Source organism: Balaenoptera borealis, assembly GCF_965194805.1.
Source record: "Balaenoptera borealis genome assembly, chromosome: 6".
Lineage (NCBI taxonomy): Eukaryota > Metazoa > Chordata > Mammalia > Artiodactyla > Balaenopteridae > Balaenoptera > Balaenoptera borealis.
The window spans coordinates 72,093,852-72,108,016 of NC_138863.1; the positions used below are offsets into that span (position 1 = coordinate 72,093,852).

Below are 14,165 nucleotides of genomic sequence, written 5' to 3' on the forward strand. Positions count from 1 at the left end.
TTCCAACCCAAATCCTCTTATCTCCCTCACTTCATCACACTTTTTCTTGAGTTCCCTTATTCTTTTTCCACCAACTGAGCTAATGCGTTTTTAGCTCTCTACATCTTTTTTTAAAAAAACTGAGTTCAAAACAGATAATACAGACACATGACCAAGCAACAGAAATATGGATAATACTAAACTATTAAAGGGTTCGTTTTAAACTACTTTCAAAGTGTTTAGAAGCATTCTTAGAATAAGGCATACTTAAATTAATTATGATTTTCTTTTGTATTCTAGTCCCATATGAAAAGAGATATTTATCAGGTAAGTATGGTCTTTTGTTAAATTTTTCCCACAAGAAAGAATATATTAAGATTCTAGCATATTAAAGTAGTACTGAAGACCTCTTTAATTATATGACAGTGTGAAGTAGAACAACTTTTATAAGAATACAGAAAGACTTGACATTTTAAATATATCTGCAAGTTATGTATGAAATGAACATTTTTTAAAAACACCAAATCTATCTCCTCATTGCTCCGTTATCTGTTTTTGTGGGGAATGACTGCATCTTTTGTTAAAAAATTTTTTTCTTATAGTTGTAATTACAGTTCATGAAGAATCTTAGGGCTTACTAAACGTATTTTTGGGAAAGGAACAGGTAATATATTTACGTGGTTCCAAAAGCAAAACTATACAAGGCAAACACTGACAAATCTGTCTCCTCCCACTGTGCCTCCGTCCATCCTATTCTACCTGAACCCTTATTGGGCACTATTTCACTTTCTTCTTTAAATGTCTAGTGTTTCTTTTGCCAATGTAAACAAGAGATATGACTTACTTTTTTATTCACTAAATAGTCTAAATATCTCTCCATGTCATTACCTATAGCTAAATCTTCATTCTTTTTTACAACTGTATACTCATCCATTGTATGGATACATTCAATTATTTACCAACTCCGGACCCCTACTGGGTTGTTTCCAAACATTTGCTATTATAACAGTGCTGCAAGGAATGAAATCACCTTGCACAAAAGCATGTTTATCTTAGATTCTCTGAAATATAACTGCCGTATTGAACATGAATATATAACTTTGATCAATACTGATAGTTTCAGAGAAATTGTACCATTTTGCATCCCCCAAAACAATGTATGAATGCCTGTTAGGAAATTTTTGCAAATTGTGTAGCATATTTTTTAACCTCCAAATTTTTGATGTGTAATTAACTGAGGATAAAATGCACAGTCTTAAATGTACACCTTGATGGTTGCTTATGTATATACCTGTGTAACTACCACTCAAATCGAGATATAACATTTCCATCACACCACAAAATGGTGTGTCCGCATGCCCCTCCCAATAAATGCCCACCCTACCAGCATCCACCCCACAGGTAACCACTATTGATTTCTATCACCATAGGTTAGAGTTGTTTGTTCTTGAACTTCACGTAAATGTAACTTTTTCAGTCAGAACATTTTTTTGATTCATCAGTGCTGCCCATATATATTGTACTTTTTCTATTGCTGCACACTACTTTATAAACATACCATAATTTGTCCATTCTCCTGTCTATGGTCATTTGATCATTATTAGTCTGGCATGAATGTGATCGTGCTATGAACATTCTCATACTTTTTTTTTGGACCTTTGTTCTCATTTTCCTTGAGAGTGAAACAGCCATAGGGTAGCTAATAATGTTTAGCATTATTAGAAATAATCAAATAATTTTTCAAAGTGGTTGAACCATGTTAACATTCCTGCTGACAAGTTCCATTTGCTCTACATCCATCCGATGATGGTCTTGTCAGTCTAATTTTAGCCATTCAGATGGGTATGTAGAGTGATCTTATTTTAATTTCCCTGACGAAAAATAATGTTGAGCACCTTCACACATGTATTAGCCATTTGGATATCTTCTTTTATAAAATGCCTATTCAAGTCTCTTGCCCTTATTTTTTCCTTAATATCATGATTACTTTCTCTCAGTTTGGAGCTTGCTATGACTGACAGAAGAGGAGAAAAGGAGTGTTTATGGGTTCATTGGGTTCATGTATATATAGGAGGTAAATCCTGACTCTTCTATAAGATGAATATATATAACATCTTAAAAAAAAATCAAGCAAAGCACCACCTCACTCATTAAGTTGGCTATCAAAAAGAAAAAAAGAAAGGGAAGAAAGGGAGAAAGAAAGGGAGAGAGAGAAAGGGAAGGAGGAAGGAAAGGAAAGAAAAGAAAGAAAGAAAACAGAGGGACTCCCTGGTGGTCCAGTGGTTAAAACTGTGCTTCCACTGCAGGGGGCACGGGTTTGATCCCTGGTTGGGGAACTAAGATCCCACGTGCTGCACGGTACAGCCAAAACCAAACCAAACCAAACCAAAAAAAAAAGAAAACAGAAAATAACAAGTGTCGACAAGAATGTGGAGACCGTGGAACCTCTGTGCACTACTGATGGGAATGTAAAATGGTGCATCCGCTGTGGAAACAGTACAGGAGCTTCCCCAAAAATTTAGCATAGAATTACCATATGATCCAGTATATACCCAAAAGATGTGGAAACAGGGACTTGAACAGAATTTAAACAACCATGTTTATAGCAGTATTATTCTCAGTAGCCAGGAAGGTGGAACCAAGTCAAGTGTCCATCTACAGATGAATGGGTAAGTAAAACATGGTATATACATACTATGAACATTATTCAGCCTTAAAAAGGTAATTCTGACACATGCTACAACATGCATGAACCTGGAGGACACTAGGCTAAGTGAAATAAGCCAGTCACAAAAGGACAAATACTGTATGACTCTAATTATTTGAGGTACCTGGAGTAGTCAGCCTCAGAGACAGAAGGTAGAATGGTGATTGCCAGGGGCCGGGGAGAGGGGGGAATGGGGAGTTAATGTTTAATATAGTTTTCAGGTTTGCAAGATGAAAGTTCTATAGTTGAATGGTTATGACACAGCACAACAATGTAAATGTACTTAATGCTACTGAACTGCACACTTAAAAATGGTTAAGGTGGTAAATTTTGTTATGCATATTTTACTACAATTAAAAAAAATTTTACATCAAAGAGCAATATAAGCATGCATGGAGGCAAATAACAGAAGTAAGAAGAGTGGCTGCTTTGAGGAGTGGTAATTAAGGGTGAGCAGTAGTAGGGCAGGAGGAGGAACACAGTGTTTTCATTACATACCCTGTAGAACTATGAATTTTAAGCTATGCACATGTATACTTTGGATAACATAAAATCATATATGCAAATAGAAATATACGGTGAAACCTTCAGTGTGGATAATTTCCATTTTAGGATCTTAAAGTAGACTGGAGACCTGCAAAGTTTATTTCAAATTTTGAAGTATGGCAATTATTCAAGCTAAGAAATATAAATTTTGATAGGAATAAATGTGTGTAACTGTTTTTCTAACCAATGTGAGAAATTCTCAAAGTAGTGAAATATTTATGTGATGAAACTATATTTGTGCTCCCCAAAGAGCAATACTATCAACTTGTGTATCCTGATTTCCCATATTTTCTTTTGTCTTTTCCTTTACAGATAACCACATTTTAATATCAGCTTTGGTGATTGCTAGCACAGTAATTTTGACAGTTTTGGGAGCAGTCGTTTGGTTCCTATACAGAAGAAGTTTGGATTCTGGTTTCACCACAGTTTTTTCAGCTGCACCCCGATCACCTTATAATGATGACTGTGTTTTAGTAGTTGCAGAGGAAAATGAATATGATGTTCAATTCGACTAAGGTTTTGGAAATCTCAGATTAAGAAATCAAATACCTTGACAGTGATTCCTACGCAAGATTCTAATATAAAACCTAACAATGAAAATCATGGTTTTTATGATGTATTACCTAATTCCAGTAACATCCACTAGTCTCATGTAATCACTGACTGTGACAAAAATTAATCTTTAGGATTATAAGAACAAAGTTTTTTAAAAAGGAATAATCTTAGATATAATTTAATGGTTTTAACCACCTCCTCAAATGCACCTTTCACTTGAATGAAGGAAAGCTTAAAGCCCAAGTATTAATAGTAAATCAGGTAAAAAAAAAAAAAACCCAGTCTACTTGTTTTTACCTTCTCCATCTTCCCTCCCACTGAGTTGAACCACCTTAGTTTATAGTTGAATTAAAAAAAAAAGAAAAATTCTACTTATCACTATAATTTTAGCAATCACTAGGTCTTTAGTAATTTCTATGGTCTTGCTCCTTTATCAATAAGGTATGGAAGAATAAACCTGACCTTAAAATAGATTCTCTACATTTAGATATCACTTATGCTTGTTACTCTGATAATTCCTCAAATATTTCCATCTTCCTTTACGATTTACATGTAGAAAATTTTACAGATTTTTTAACACCCCATATGCCACATAATTATACAATTTCAGTACTTTCAGAACACTGTTTTGGACCACAAACAGTATTTAGCACTGATCATAAATGGTCAGAATTTCAGTAAGATTTAATAAATTTTGTGAAACAAAAAAAATTACAGCCATACCAGGAAGGTGTGGAGGAGGCTGGCATTGCGGGGAACTCTTGGGTCATAGTGTCCTTCAGGGATTTTTCTCCTACCACCATATCTGTTCCTATATCATCATCTCTCATGCTCCCCAAGCCTTGATGAAGTTTATCATTCAATGACATGAAACCTGTGTAAGCAATAACTGCAGAGAAAAACTAACTACTACTGTAGTGATCATGTTCAAAGTTTTCAGTATGTGTGTTGTACATTTTAAGACAATGGTGAAATAATCATTTGGGGGGGTAAAAAATGAAAATGGAAGAAAGCTGAAACAATGATTTCTTTAGCAACTTAAAAACACAGTATTAGAAAAGATAATGTACTTCACATAAAATTGTATTTACTATATGTAGAAACTTGAAAGTGCGAGGAAAGTAACCTCTCTCCCTAACGCATATCCCATCAATCATCTTATGGGAATACTTTTCATATGGATAGAGACACTATCATCTCTCAAGGTTGACCAGTGGCAACGAAGTCCTAGCTTGCGCCATCTGTTTCCACTGGCCACCATGAATCAGAAACATCCCTCATCACAATTAATGGCAGTTTTCTTAATGAGACATGTATAACTGCAAAGTGAATAATTTGACTATGTGGTACTAAAAACCAAATTTTATACTAGGTGTTATTACAAAACAATTATGCTCTGTAAAACTTTGAGATTTTGTGTATTGATTGAGATGTCTATTTTATTACTGATAGAGTATTAATGGTGCTGCTAATCGTGAACATTAGACTGGAATTCCTTACTGCTTTTCCTCCTCAAATTCTACCACTCCTTTAAGAACTGAGACCAGCCATCTGTTCCTTAAAACTTTGTAACTATCAATCACAGATCTTTACAGTATCTAATACACTAGCCGCTAGCCACATGTGGCTATTTAAATAAAGTTCATTTCCTCAATTGCACTAGCCATATTTCAAATGCTCAAATCACGTGCAGTTAGGAGCTACCACGATGGGCAATGCAAATTGTAGAACATTTCCATTATCATAGAAAATTTCAGTGGACAATGCTGCTCTAGAGTCTCCCACTTCTACATAACTAATTTTCTTCAGTTCATTTCAGTAACTTCTACTTAATAATGACAGCTCTACCAAAATGGCTGTTTTAACTGATTTAATTTTCCATGTTTGATTTTATTTTCAAACAAGTCCTTAAAGACCCCGGTAATGCAGTGCTAAATCTTAATTCTCTTTATATATCTGAACATCTGTAATAGGCCCTTGTATCTATTTGGTGGTCAACAGATAACTGAATCATTCAAGTCTGTATTTATTTTTAATATTAACAGTAACATTAGCATGCCTGTTTACATTCAGAATGTATAAACTGCTTTCTTCAAACATCTTGGTTCTACCCAATAATGACAATGTAATTCTTATGTTTGGCAACTATTACTACTATCATTACATTTTACCACTTACTTTTAACTACATTTTCTTAGGAATTTGCAATCTTAAATTCTTAGGTATTTGAGTAGTGTATGGTCTCTATTTTGTTCAGAATTTAAAAGTGATACCAATGAAAGATTTTTCTTATTCCCTCTAATTCACATTTACAGGGACATAAGCAGCTAATACAATACTGAAATACTAAGTGGTACAAAGGAACTACAAGAATACTATAAAGCTCAAGCCACTGTCTGTATCTCTGTCATTTAGCACTTAATATAGCAAAACTATTAATAAATTGTATGCACACCAATGGAATGTTTTCTACCATTTACTTAAAATTTTTAAATAAAAAATTTTGTGGGTTAAGACACTACATTTTCATGCTGAGTTCTATTAAAAGCATAAATGTTTCAAACTCAAAGCATCCCTAAAGACCTGTAGAATAGATATTGATACTGGCATCCTTAAATTTTGCGTATCTGCTTTAAGGAAGGCAACGCAAAGATAACAGGCAGAAGTTGAGCAAATGTTTTAGAAACAATTATATTTCATTTAAAATGGGATTTAAAATAAGATTCTTGGCTATAAGGTTTGAAGGCTTCTTGAGCACCTGTTTAAAAGGAAACATTTCAAACTATAAAGTAAATCAATCAGTATGCACTTTATTTCAAGCCAAAGTTTTACATTAAGACCAACAATCTGACTGAATGTGGGCAAACTGTTGATTCACACGTGAGAAATTACATGGTTTCTATTTAGGTTCTGAAAAAGTAGCTTGACAAAAGACTTTATTTAACCTGAAACCCGCCTGAAGGCATTTTTAAGTGTATCCTAAGGGTGTTGACAGAGAAAATATACAGTGTTATGGACATATACACAACTCAGGACCACAGTATGGTGAACAGTTAATGTTCATCTCTAAAGGTAGTGAAAAATATTAAGTCATCAAATAAATGCTTAGAATTACCAAGGAACAGTTAAAAACGACCAGGATCCAAACAGGTTATTTATATCATATTTATCTATAAAGAAGTGACAACACTAAAAAACACATTGAAAACCAGTGTTTTAAACTCTGAATGTGGGATTTAAAAATATTTCGTTAACTTGAGACTGCAATAATACTTTTAACCAAATAGCATCTGACTGGCAAATTCTGATATAATTTACAGCTGTAATATTCCTAAAAGGAATATCTACATACTATGGCCTATCAAATATAATCTGCATTTTGCATATCAATACAAAAATTTATCCATTTGTACACTTTATTTATATATTTTAAAAATTAGATTTCATTGCTAAGTGAATTTAGAATTCAAATTAAATTTGGAAACCTAATATAATGAATGCTCTTCTTAACTTTCTCCCCATTCTTTTTTTTTAAACACTGGAAGCAAATGATTATGAAAATGAGACCGCAACTTAAGGCATTTTAAAAAGAAAAATAATTAGGTGCCATTTGGCAATTTATTCTAAAAGCATATTTTGTCCCACTTTTTTCACTAACGAGACTAAAACACCAACCTTTTTTCATAAATATAACTACAGTAATCACAACACAAAAAAGGGCTGTCAGCATTGCTTAGATATTTAAAACAAGGGTAACACTTTCCCCACTCATCTAAAAGAAAAATACTTTTAATTACCAGTTTATAAACATCAGATTCACTGGCCATGTTAAAAGGCCCAGCAGAATTTTAATTCAGCAACACTTGAGAATGAACATATATATACATGCATAATGTGTGTGTGTGTATATATATATATTCATTCTATATATAGACAGTAAATGTGTTCAATAGGTATTTCCCCAGAAAATTAATTCATACTTAATTGCCAGTTTTAATAAACACTGTTCACAGATCATCCATTTGTCTCATATGAAGTTAGGCAATATCAAATGTTCTGTTATGGTCTCCATCTTCTTCAGAATCATCCTCTGAAGCTGTTGAAAGAAAACAGGATGATCAAGAATGATTTTAAGGGGGATGAGAATGGATGTGTAAGTATGAAGCCAGAACAGCAACGACTTGTACGATAAAAACCCCAATGTAGTATATGCCAGGGTTAGTGCGGTCTGACTGTGGGTGAGGCCCGTCTACAACGCTCCCACCCCCCATTTTCATTTTTTCTTGTTAGTTTTTATTAAAATGAAAATGTTTAAAAATGTGGCCCAAGAACATCTAAAAAGTTTCTGAGATCAATTTGTGTTCCCAGTAGCTAATGAGAAATACACTAGAGAAAGAGTAAACTTAAGGCAAGTGCTCTCACACACCTGAGTAGAATCTGGCTTATTACCGCTGCGTGTTTGATGTATCCGATGAGAATGAAAAAAAATGTACATAGAATAATAGGTTATGGGTGTTCTTGAAATTTACATCAGAGCTATGTCTATACAATGCCAAGAAAAAGCTCTATTTAGTCAAAAAAGCTTTATATAGACACAGCCTAATATAATTGGATTTAGTAAAAACCTTTTGTTGAGATTATTCCTATGCCTCCACGTTGTCAGAAATTTATCACTCTTGCAACATGTCCGACCTCAATTTATTTTAGTCATTACTGGCTCAAGAGTTTAATATAAAACTTCCACGAATGTCTTTAAGAAGGACACAGTAAGTACAAGACTATGTAACTGTCTGCATGTGAAGGAAAATGGAAGTTCACTAAACATCCTACCAGCATTTCCCCTATTATCAAGGGCAGAAAGGTTAAATGTACACTCTTCTTGTATTTAATACTGTACAATTTAAGGGCAACCAGAAAATGGAATCAACAAGAAAAAATTATGCAACACGTACAGATGAAACTTCAATCCTCATATATTTACCTTGCAGAAATTTAAAATCCATTTTAAATAAATATCAAGCATATACTTAGCTCATGAAGAGTAAATCCTATGCTTAACTTTTATGCAATATCATGGAGAAATGTCAAACTAAAAAATAAAATAGCTTTTCAGAGAATTTCTCATGTTTTCTATTGGATTAACTCTACAGAAGAAAATTCAGTCAGAACCAATTTTCAGAATGTATTAATACTCTAGCACTTAGGAGTTAACTTGTAGCACCCACATCTTTCACTCTCAGTTGAGTCTGGGTATATATTTCAACTTCACCTTTTCCCTCTCATTCACATGTTGGGAGTAGACCCTCCTATATGTTTAGAAAACTAAATTCTAAATGAGAATGTTAGTTGAAAACAAACAAGCAATCTGGGGAAAATGTACACTGCAACAAATTACTCTCATCACATTTGACAAAGTATCAATTATAATTTACAAAAGAGAGATCTTTGTATTAGCCAACATGATGGATCTGAACTAAGAAGGTATGAAGGAAAAAAAGATTTACACTAAATGAAGTCCCACTTTATTATATCATTTGATTCCTTTATATACCATTTCCACACATACTAAAGTTGTGAAAATGCATTACCTCGTTGTACCTCTAATCCTTTTAAAACTTTAAAAAAACCTTACTTCAAAGGATGCTAAGCTTTCGCTAAAGGTAAAAATATTATGCACATTACAGGTTAACAGTCCAAGTATTTTGAAGATGAGTATAGAAGATAATCAATTGGAGAATACATATATAAAAACACTTCAAAGAGTGTACTGGAATCTGATCATGGGATGCCAGTTGCTTTGGGTGAAAAAGCACAATAGGTAGGGTAATCTTGGATTCCCAGGAACTGTTCCAGAGCCACCAATATCTGTGCCCACCTGGTATGAAGCACCCTGGAGGTTGTAGGACTTTGAGAAGAGGGTAAGCTGTGCAGATGCCTGTAAAGATTTGGGCATTAAGTGCCTTCACATAGGAGCCCAGGCAGAAGTCCTAAAGCTGGAACGTGATCTTAAGAGATTGGAGCTGCTGGCGGAGCTGGCTGCCTATTAAAGGTCCATGAGGACCTGAACAAGGAGCAAAAAACAAAAAACAAAAAAAAAACAAAAAAACTATGGCTTCTGTTAGGGACTCAGAATTAGGACTCTTTCACCACTATATTCCTAGAACTATATATAAACCCAGGGAACACCTTTTATGATCTAACAAAGCTAAAGAACAAGTAAAATTTCACACACAAAAAATCTAAAGAAGTGTGTTTTGATTAGTAAACATGTCTTCTTTTAAAAAAGTGTTAACATTAAAAGTGTTAAAATTAAGGTGATTAAATATATATTTTTAATTTAAATAAAATACTGATGGTTAAAATAACACCCTTCCATACATTAAAATTAATTTAATTTTTAAAAAATAGGCTCTTAAAAAACTAGTGTCAGTTGCCCAACCCATCTTTCCCAAATCAATTATTCTGGTATTATTAAGACTATAAATGAAGCTCTAATTTGGTAAAAGAGTATATATACTTAGGTTTTGCTCTGTGGGTTTAATTTGCAAAAGTAAATTCAACAAGTCTGGGGAGGGGAAATTCCACCTACTTTCGAGATCTTCCATATGTGCCTGAAGAGTTCTTGCAAGGTTAATAAACTAGAAACAATGCAGAAAGAAATACAGTAGTTTAAATGTAGCAAATGGATCTAAAGAGAGAATCAGTATAAGAGATTCATTTCTACTTAAAAGTCAAACACAATTTTAAGCCTTTAAATAGGGGGTTTTTCTCCCCCCACATCAAAACTTACAAGCTTAAGGATATGATTTTTTTAATGTCTTACATAATCATTATTGCGATGTAAAAATCATATATTAATCACATAGAAATTGGGAGCAGATACAATATAATATTCTATGAATACCGCTGTCTTCTTGCATTGATATAATACTTCCAAAAACTATGGAGAAAAAAAAATTAAACCTCTGCAATTTGGACCCAAGTGAATTTTAGTGGTCAATTAAAAAAATAAATCAGTATTTTCCTGCCTGGAAGTATTGCATTTGACTCTGTACTTTTAAAAAAAATCATAAAAGTGACTTCCACTTTAATATTAACTTGTGTATACCTTTTACAAAGGCATGAATTCAACACATCTTATTATATACTTTATATGGTTCGTTCACTCTGAAGAGATTAAAGTTGCCTGTTTAGAAATCAAGAGCTCTTTGCTCAAATTCTGAAAGCTCTTGATAGTTTGTTCTCTTTTCTCTGAATGATAATAATCTGTCAACTGGCTCACAGGAATAATGTTTACATGATTACAGAAAAATGTTCTACCCATATACACTGAATTGGTTATTTGATAATTTTCAAAATATAATAGAAACATTATACCTCACCATAAACTCTACTAAATTTTCATCACCAAGAGAACATCCATATAAAAAATAGTTTGAAGGATATGTTTATGAACACATTTCAAGATATTAGGTGTTCAGAATGCTACTGTAATGAGATATAGACTCTAGTCCCTGCTACATAAAACGGGCAAGGCAGTAGAGTATAAATTTCCATAACAGTACCTTTTAATTAAAAATACCTAACAAACAGCTAGCTTAAGTGTTAAATTAAGGCAATAGTGTATAGACTAAATGCCAAATAGTCCAGATCTTAAGTAGTTTGAAATATGGAGGCTTAAAAACTACTACACTGGTAATCTTTTACAAGACAGTAACAAATAAATTGAAGTTAATTTCCCATACTCTTTCAGTTTTTGGAGTTCAATTTCAGGTTTCTAAGTTAAAATACTGAGTCTTGTTTTTGTTTTTTAATTAAAAAGAGCATTTTCCTTAGTACTTCCAATTCTGTCCCTGTTTTTCACTGAAATATATTCCAATCACCTTCAAGAGCTAGAAAATTACTTCTTTTTCTAAAACAGCTTTATGAGAAAATTAGGCTGCTTGATACAGAGGTAAGCCAGACAGCAATTTCTATTAAATCTACAGTATCTTTAATTTTAAGAAAGATTTTAATATAAGAACTCCCCAAAGGAAATAGACTGTGAACATATAGAACAATCTGCTTTCCAAAGCAAACACTTGTTGCATCACATCCACCCTTTTCCCCTGCTCCAAGGTTACTTACTCGGACACGTGTGCTTGGTTCATTCGTATTTCCCATCATATCAGAAAAGCTTTGTTCGCACAAGTGCAATAACACAACTAGGTAGAGACCAGAGCTGATAAACTCATACTCAGCCTTCAACAGGGAAGCAAACGAGAAAAAGAAGAATATGGAGAATGAAAAATTAATAGACAAGAGATTGACATCCAAAGTATACTGAGAAACTAGAGGAAATGTTTTCATATCCAGTCTTAGTAAGAGATACAGCACCATCTATTAAACCAAGAAATAAAAAGTCACCCTCCATAATTTCATAATTTTACTAATGCTATAAGGTGTACAAATAGGTGTGTGAATATCCTCTTTATTTTCATACAGTCTTCTTTTATGTAATTTATATAAAAGTGGGACTTTTAACTCATTTGATGGTAGAATGAATGTTCTGGTTCTATCAAGTTATAAAGCGCCTAACAGATTTTATTAATTATACAATTAAAACCTAGTCAAATGGGTCAAGTGTTTATTACATAATATAATTAACTTTAAGGTAACAGTAAGTATAAAAATGAATAAAGGTAATAGAGTAACTGTTCTTCATATCATTCACATAGAAATTTATAGTGGGTAAAACCTGTCCTTTGGTTCAAAATTGTTGTTTTGAAGCTAATAATACAAGTCATGAATATAGTGTTATTAAAAATCTAATCTATCCTGTAATTTTTATACAGTGAACTACCTGTAAGTTGTACCATTTTTGGTAATTAACTCATCTGAAGTTAAGAACTATACGTTCTTAGTAACAACTTCAGCAAGTAACTGGTTATCAGATTCCACAGAGCATTCAAGAAATTTGAAATTGACTTATTAAAACTTTCTTTAAATCTTTGCTTACTTTTCTTATTTTTAACTTAAAAGGAAATAAATTTATGTCCTGAAAATTTTTTTAAAAAATTTTAATGTTTATCACCTTGAAAAAAATGAAGCTACTGGATAATGAGGAAATAAACTGCATTAAGCTAATCATTTCAAATGAGAGTAGTTCTTGGGCCCCCAGAATCCAAGATTCACACAGAACAAAGAAGTTAAAGCCAGGAAGCTTAATCAAGGCTGTCACTGCTTTTACAATGACTCCACCTAGTATTTCCTCACACTTAAATTATTTAAGATTGTGGGTCATTAAATCCTTGGAGAACCATGGAAACATTCCTGGTTGAATCGAAATGCCAAAGAACCACCTTTAAGAGACATGATGGAGCACCTAGAGAAGGAAGAATGGCAGAAGAAAACCATCCTTTGAAACCTACTCTCATTTTGAGAAGATGAAAAAAAAATTTTTTCTTTCCATCATTCTATTTTTACATACTCTTTTCCCCGTTCTTTAAAATACCAATGCTCAGCTGTCTAGAGAGACTCCTTAGGGATTTAAGACAATTCCTTGCTGAAAACACTATTCTCTTTGGACAAGTGGCTCATTAAAGAATAGAGTAATAATTAGTATGAATAGCATCTATGCTACATCAATTGCCTTAATGGTTCATTAATTATATCAGTGATTCTTAACCTGGATCTAAGTAATCAGCTTCAAAGGATCTGGGAATCCCTTAAATCACATACAAATATTGTGTCTTTGTATATTTTGTTAGGAGTGTGATTTTAATCAGATTTTCAAAGGGTATTCATTATTCCCACATTTTAAAAGTAAAGGGTATCCATAAAAGATCATGTTGCTTGATTCCATTTATACGAAATATCCATAATGGATAAATCCAGAGACAGAAGGCAGTTGGTGGTTGCCGAAGGAAGGGGGGACAGGGAGCAACTGGTTAAGGGGTACAGGATTTTCTTTAGGAGAGATGAAAGTATCTTGGAAGTAGATGGCAGTGGTGGTTGCACAACATCGCAAATATACCGAATTGTTCACTTTAAAATGATTTTTATGTTTATGTGAACTTTACCTCTATCAAAAAAAAGGGGGGTGTCCACTACTCCTTAATTTAAAGTGCTTTTCAAGCATTCATGCATTCTCCCACCATCATATCTCTTTTTATAACAAATATGCTAAGCACACTTGGAGAGTACGGCTCTTGAGTCATCCTTGTAATCTCCTTTAACATCTTTTTTCCCCCAGAATTTTCCTTTAGGAGGAAGAAAAGGGGGAAAATATTGAACTCTTCATTCTAACTATCTAAGCATCTCAAAAAATTTTTTTAATTTAAAGCTTCAAGAAACAAAAATTAGTGACCAAATCAATTATTAGGAGAATAGTTATCAA

The 14,165-nt window shown here is 33.2% G+C and overlaps 2 protein-coding genes across 9 annotated transcripts in view; one reads left to right on the forward strand and one right to left on the reverse strand.

Moving 5' to 3' along the window:
• Window positions 1-6,305, forward strand: part of LOC309630244 (CD302 antigen) — a 131,086-nt gene extending 124,781 nt beyond the window's left edge. For all 3 annotated transcript variants that reach the window (XM_082395227.1, XM_082395226.1, XM_082395225.1), the window contains 2 exons: window positions 280-306; window positions 3,545-6,305. In XM_082395227.1, the coding sequence (XP_082251353.1) occupies window positions 280-306; window positions 3,545-3,747 (230 nt within the window). In that variant the 3' untranslated portion in view covers window positions 3,748-6,305. The remainder of the gene's footprint in view (window positions 1-279; window positions 307-3,544) is intronic.
• Window positions 6,306-6,577: 272 nt separating this feature from the next.
• MARCHF7 (membrane associated ring-CH-type finger 7) overlaps window positions 6,578-14,165 on the reverse strand; it is a 45,390-nt gene continuing 37,802 nt past the window's right edge. For 3 of the 6 annotated variants that reach the window (XR_014245553.1, XR_014245554.1, XR_014245555.1), the window contains 4 exons: window positions 11,915-12,028; window positions 10,377-10,425; window positions 9,663-9,848; window positions 6,578-7,883 (listed from right to left, as the gene is read on the reverse strand). Coding sequence is in view for 3 of the 6 variants with exons in the window: in XM_082395296.1 (XP_082251422.1) it covers window positions 7,825-7,883; window positions 10,377-10,425; window positions 11,915-12,028 (222 nt within the window). In the remaining 3 variants the exon portion in view is untranslated. The remainder of the gene's footprint in view (window positions 7,884-9,662; window positions 9,849-10,376; window positions 10,426-11,914; window positions 12,029-14,165) is intronic. The other 3 variants (XM_082395296.1, XM_082395295.1, XM_082395297.1) reach the window with 2 other exon arrangements.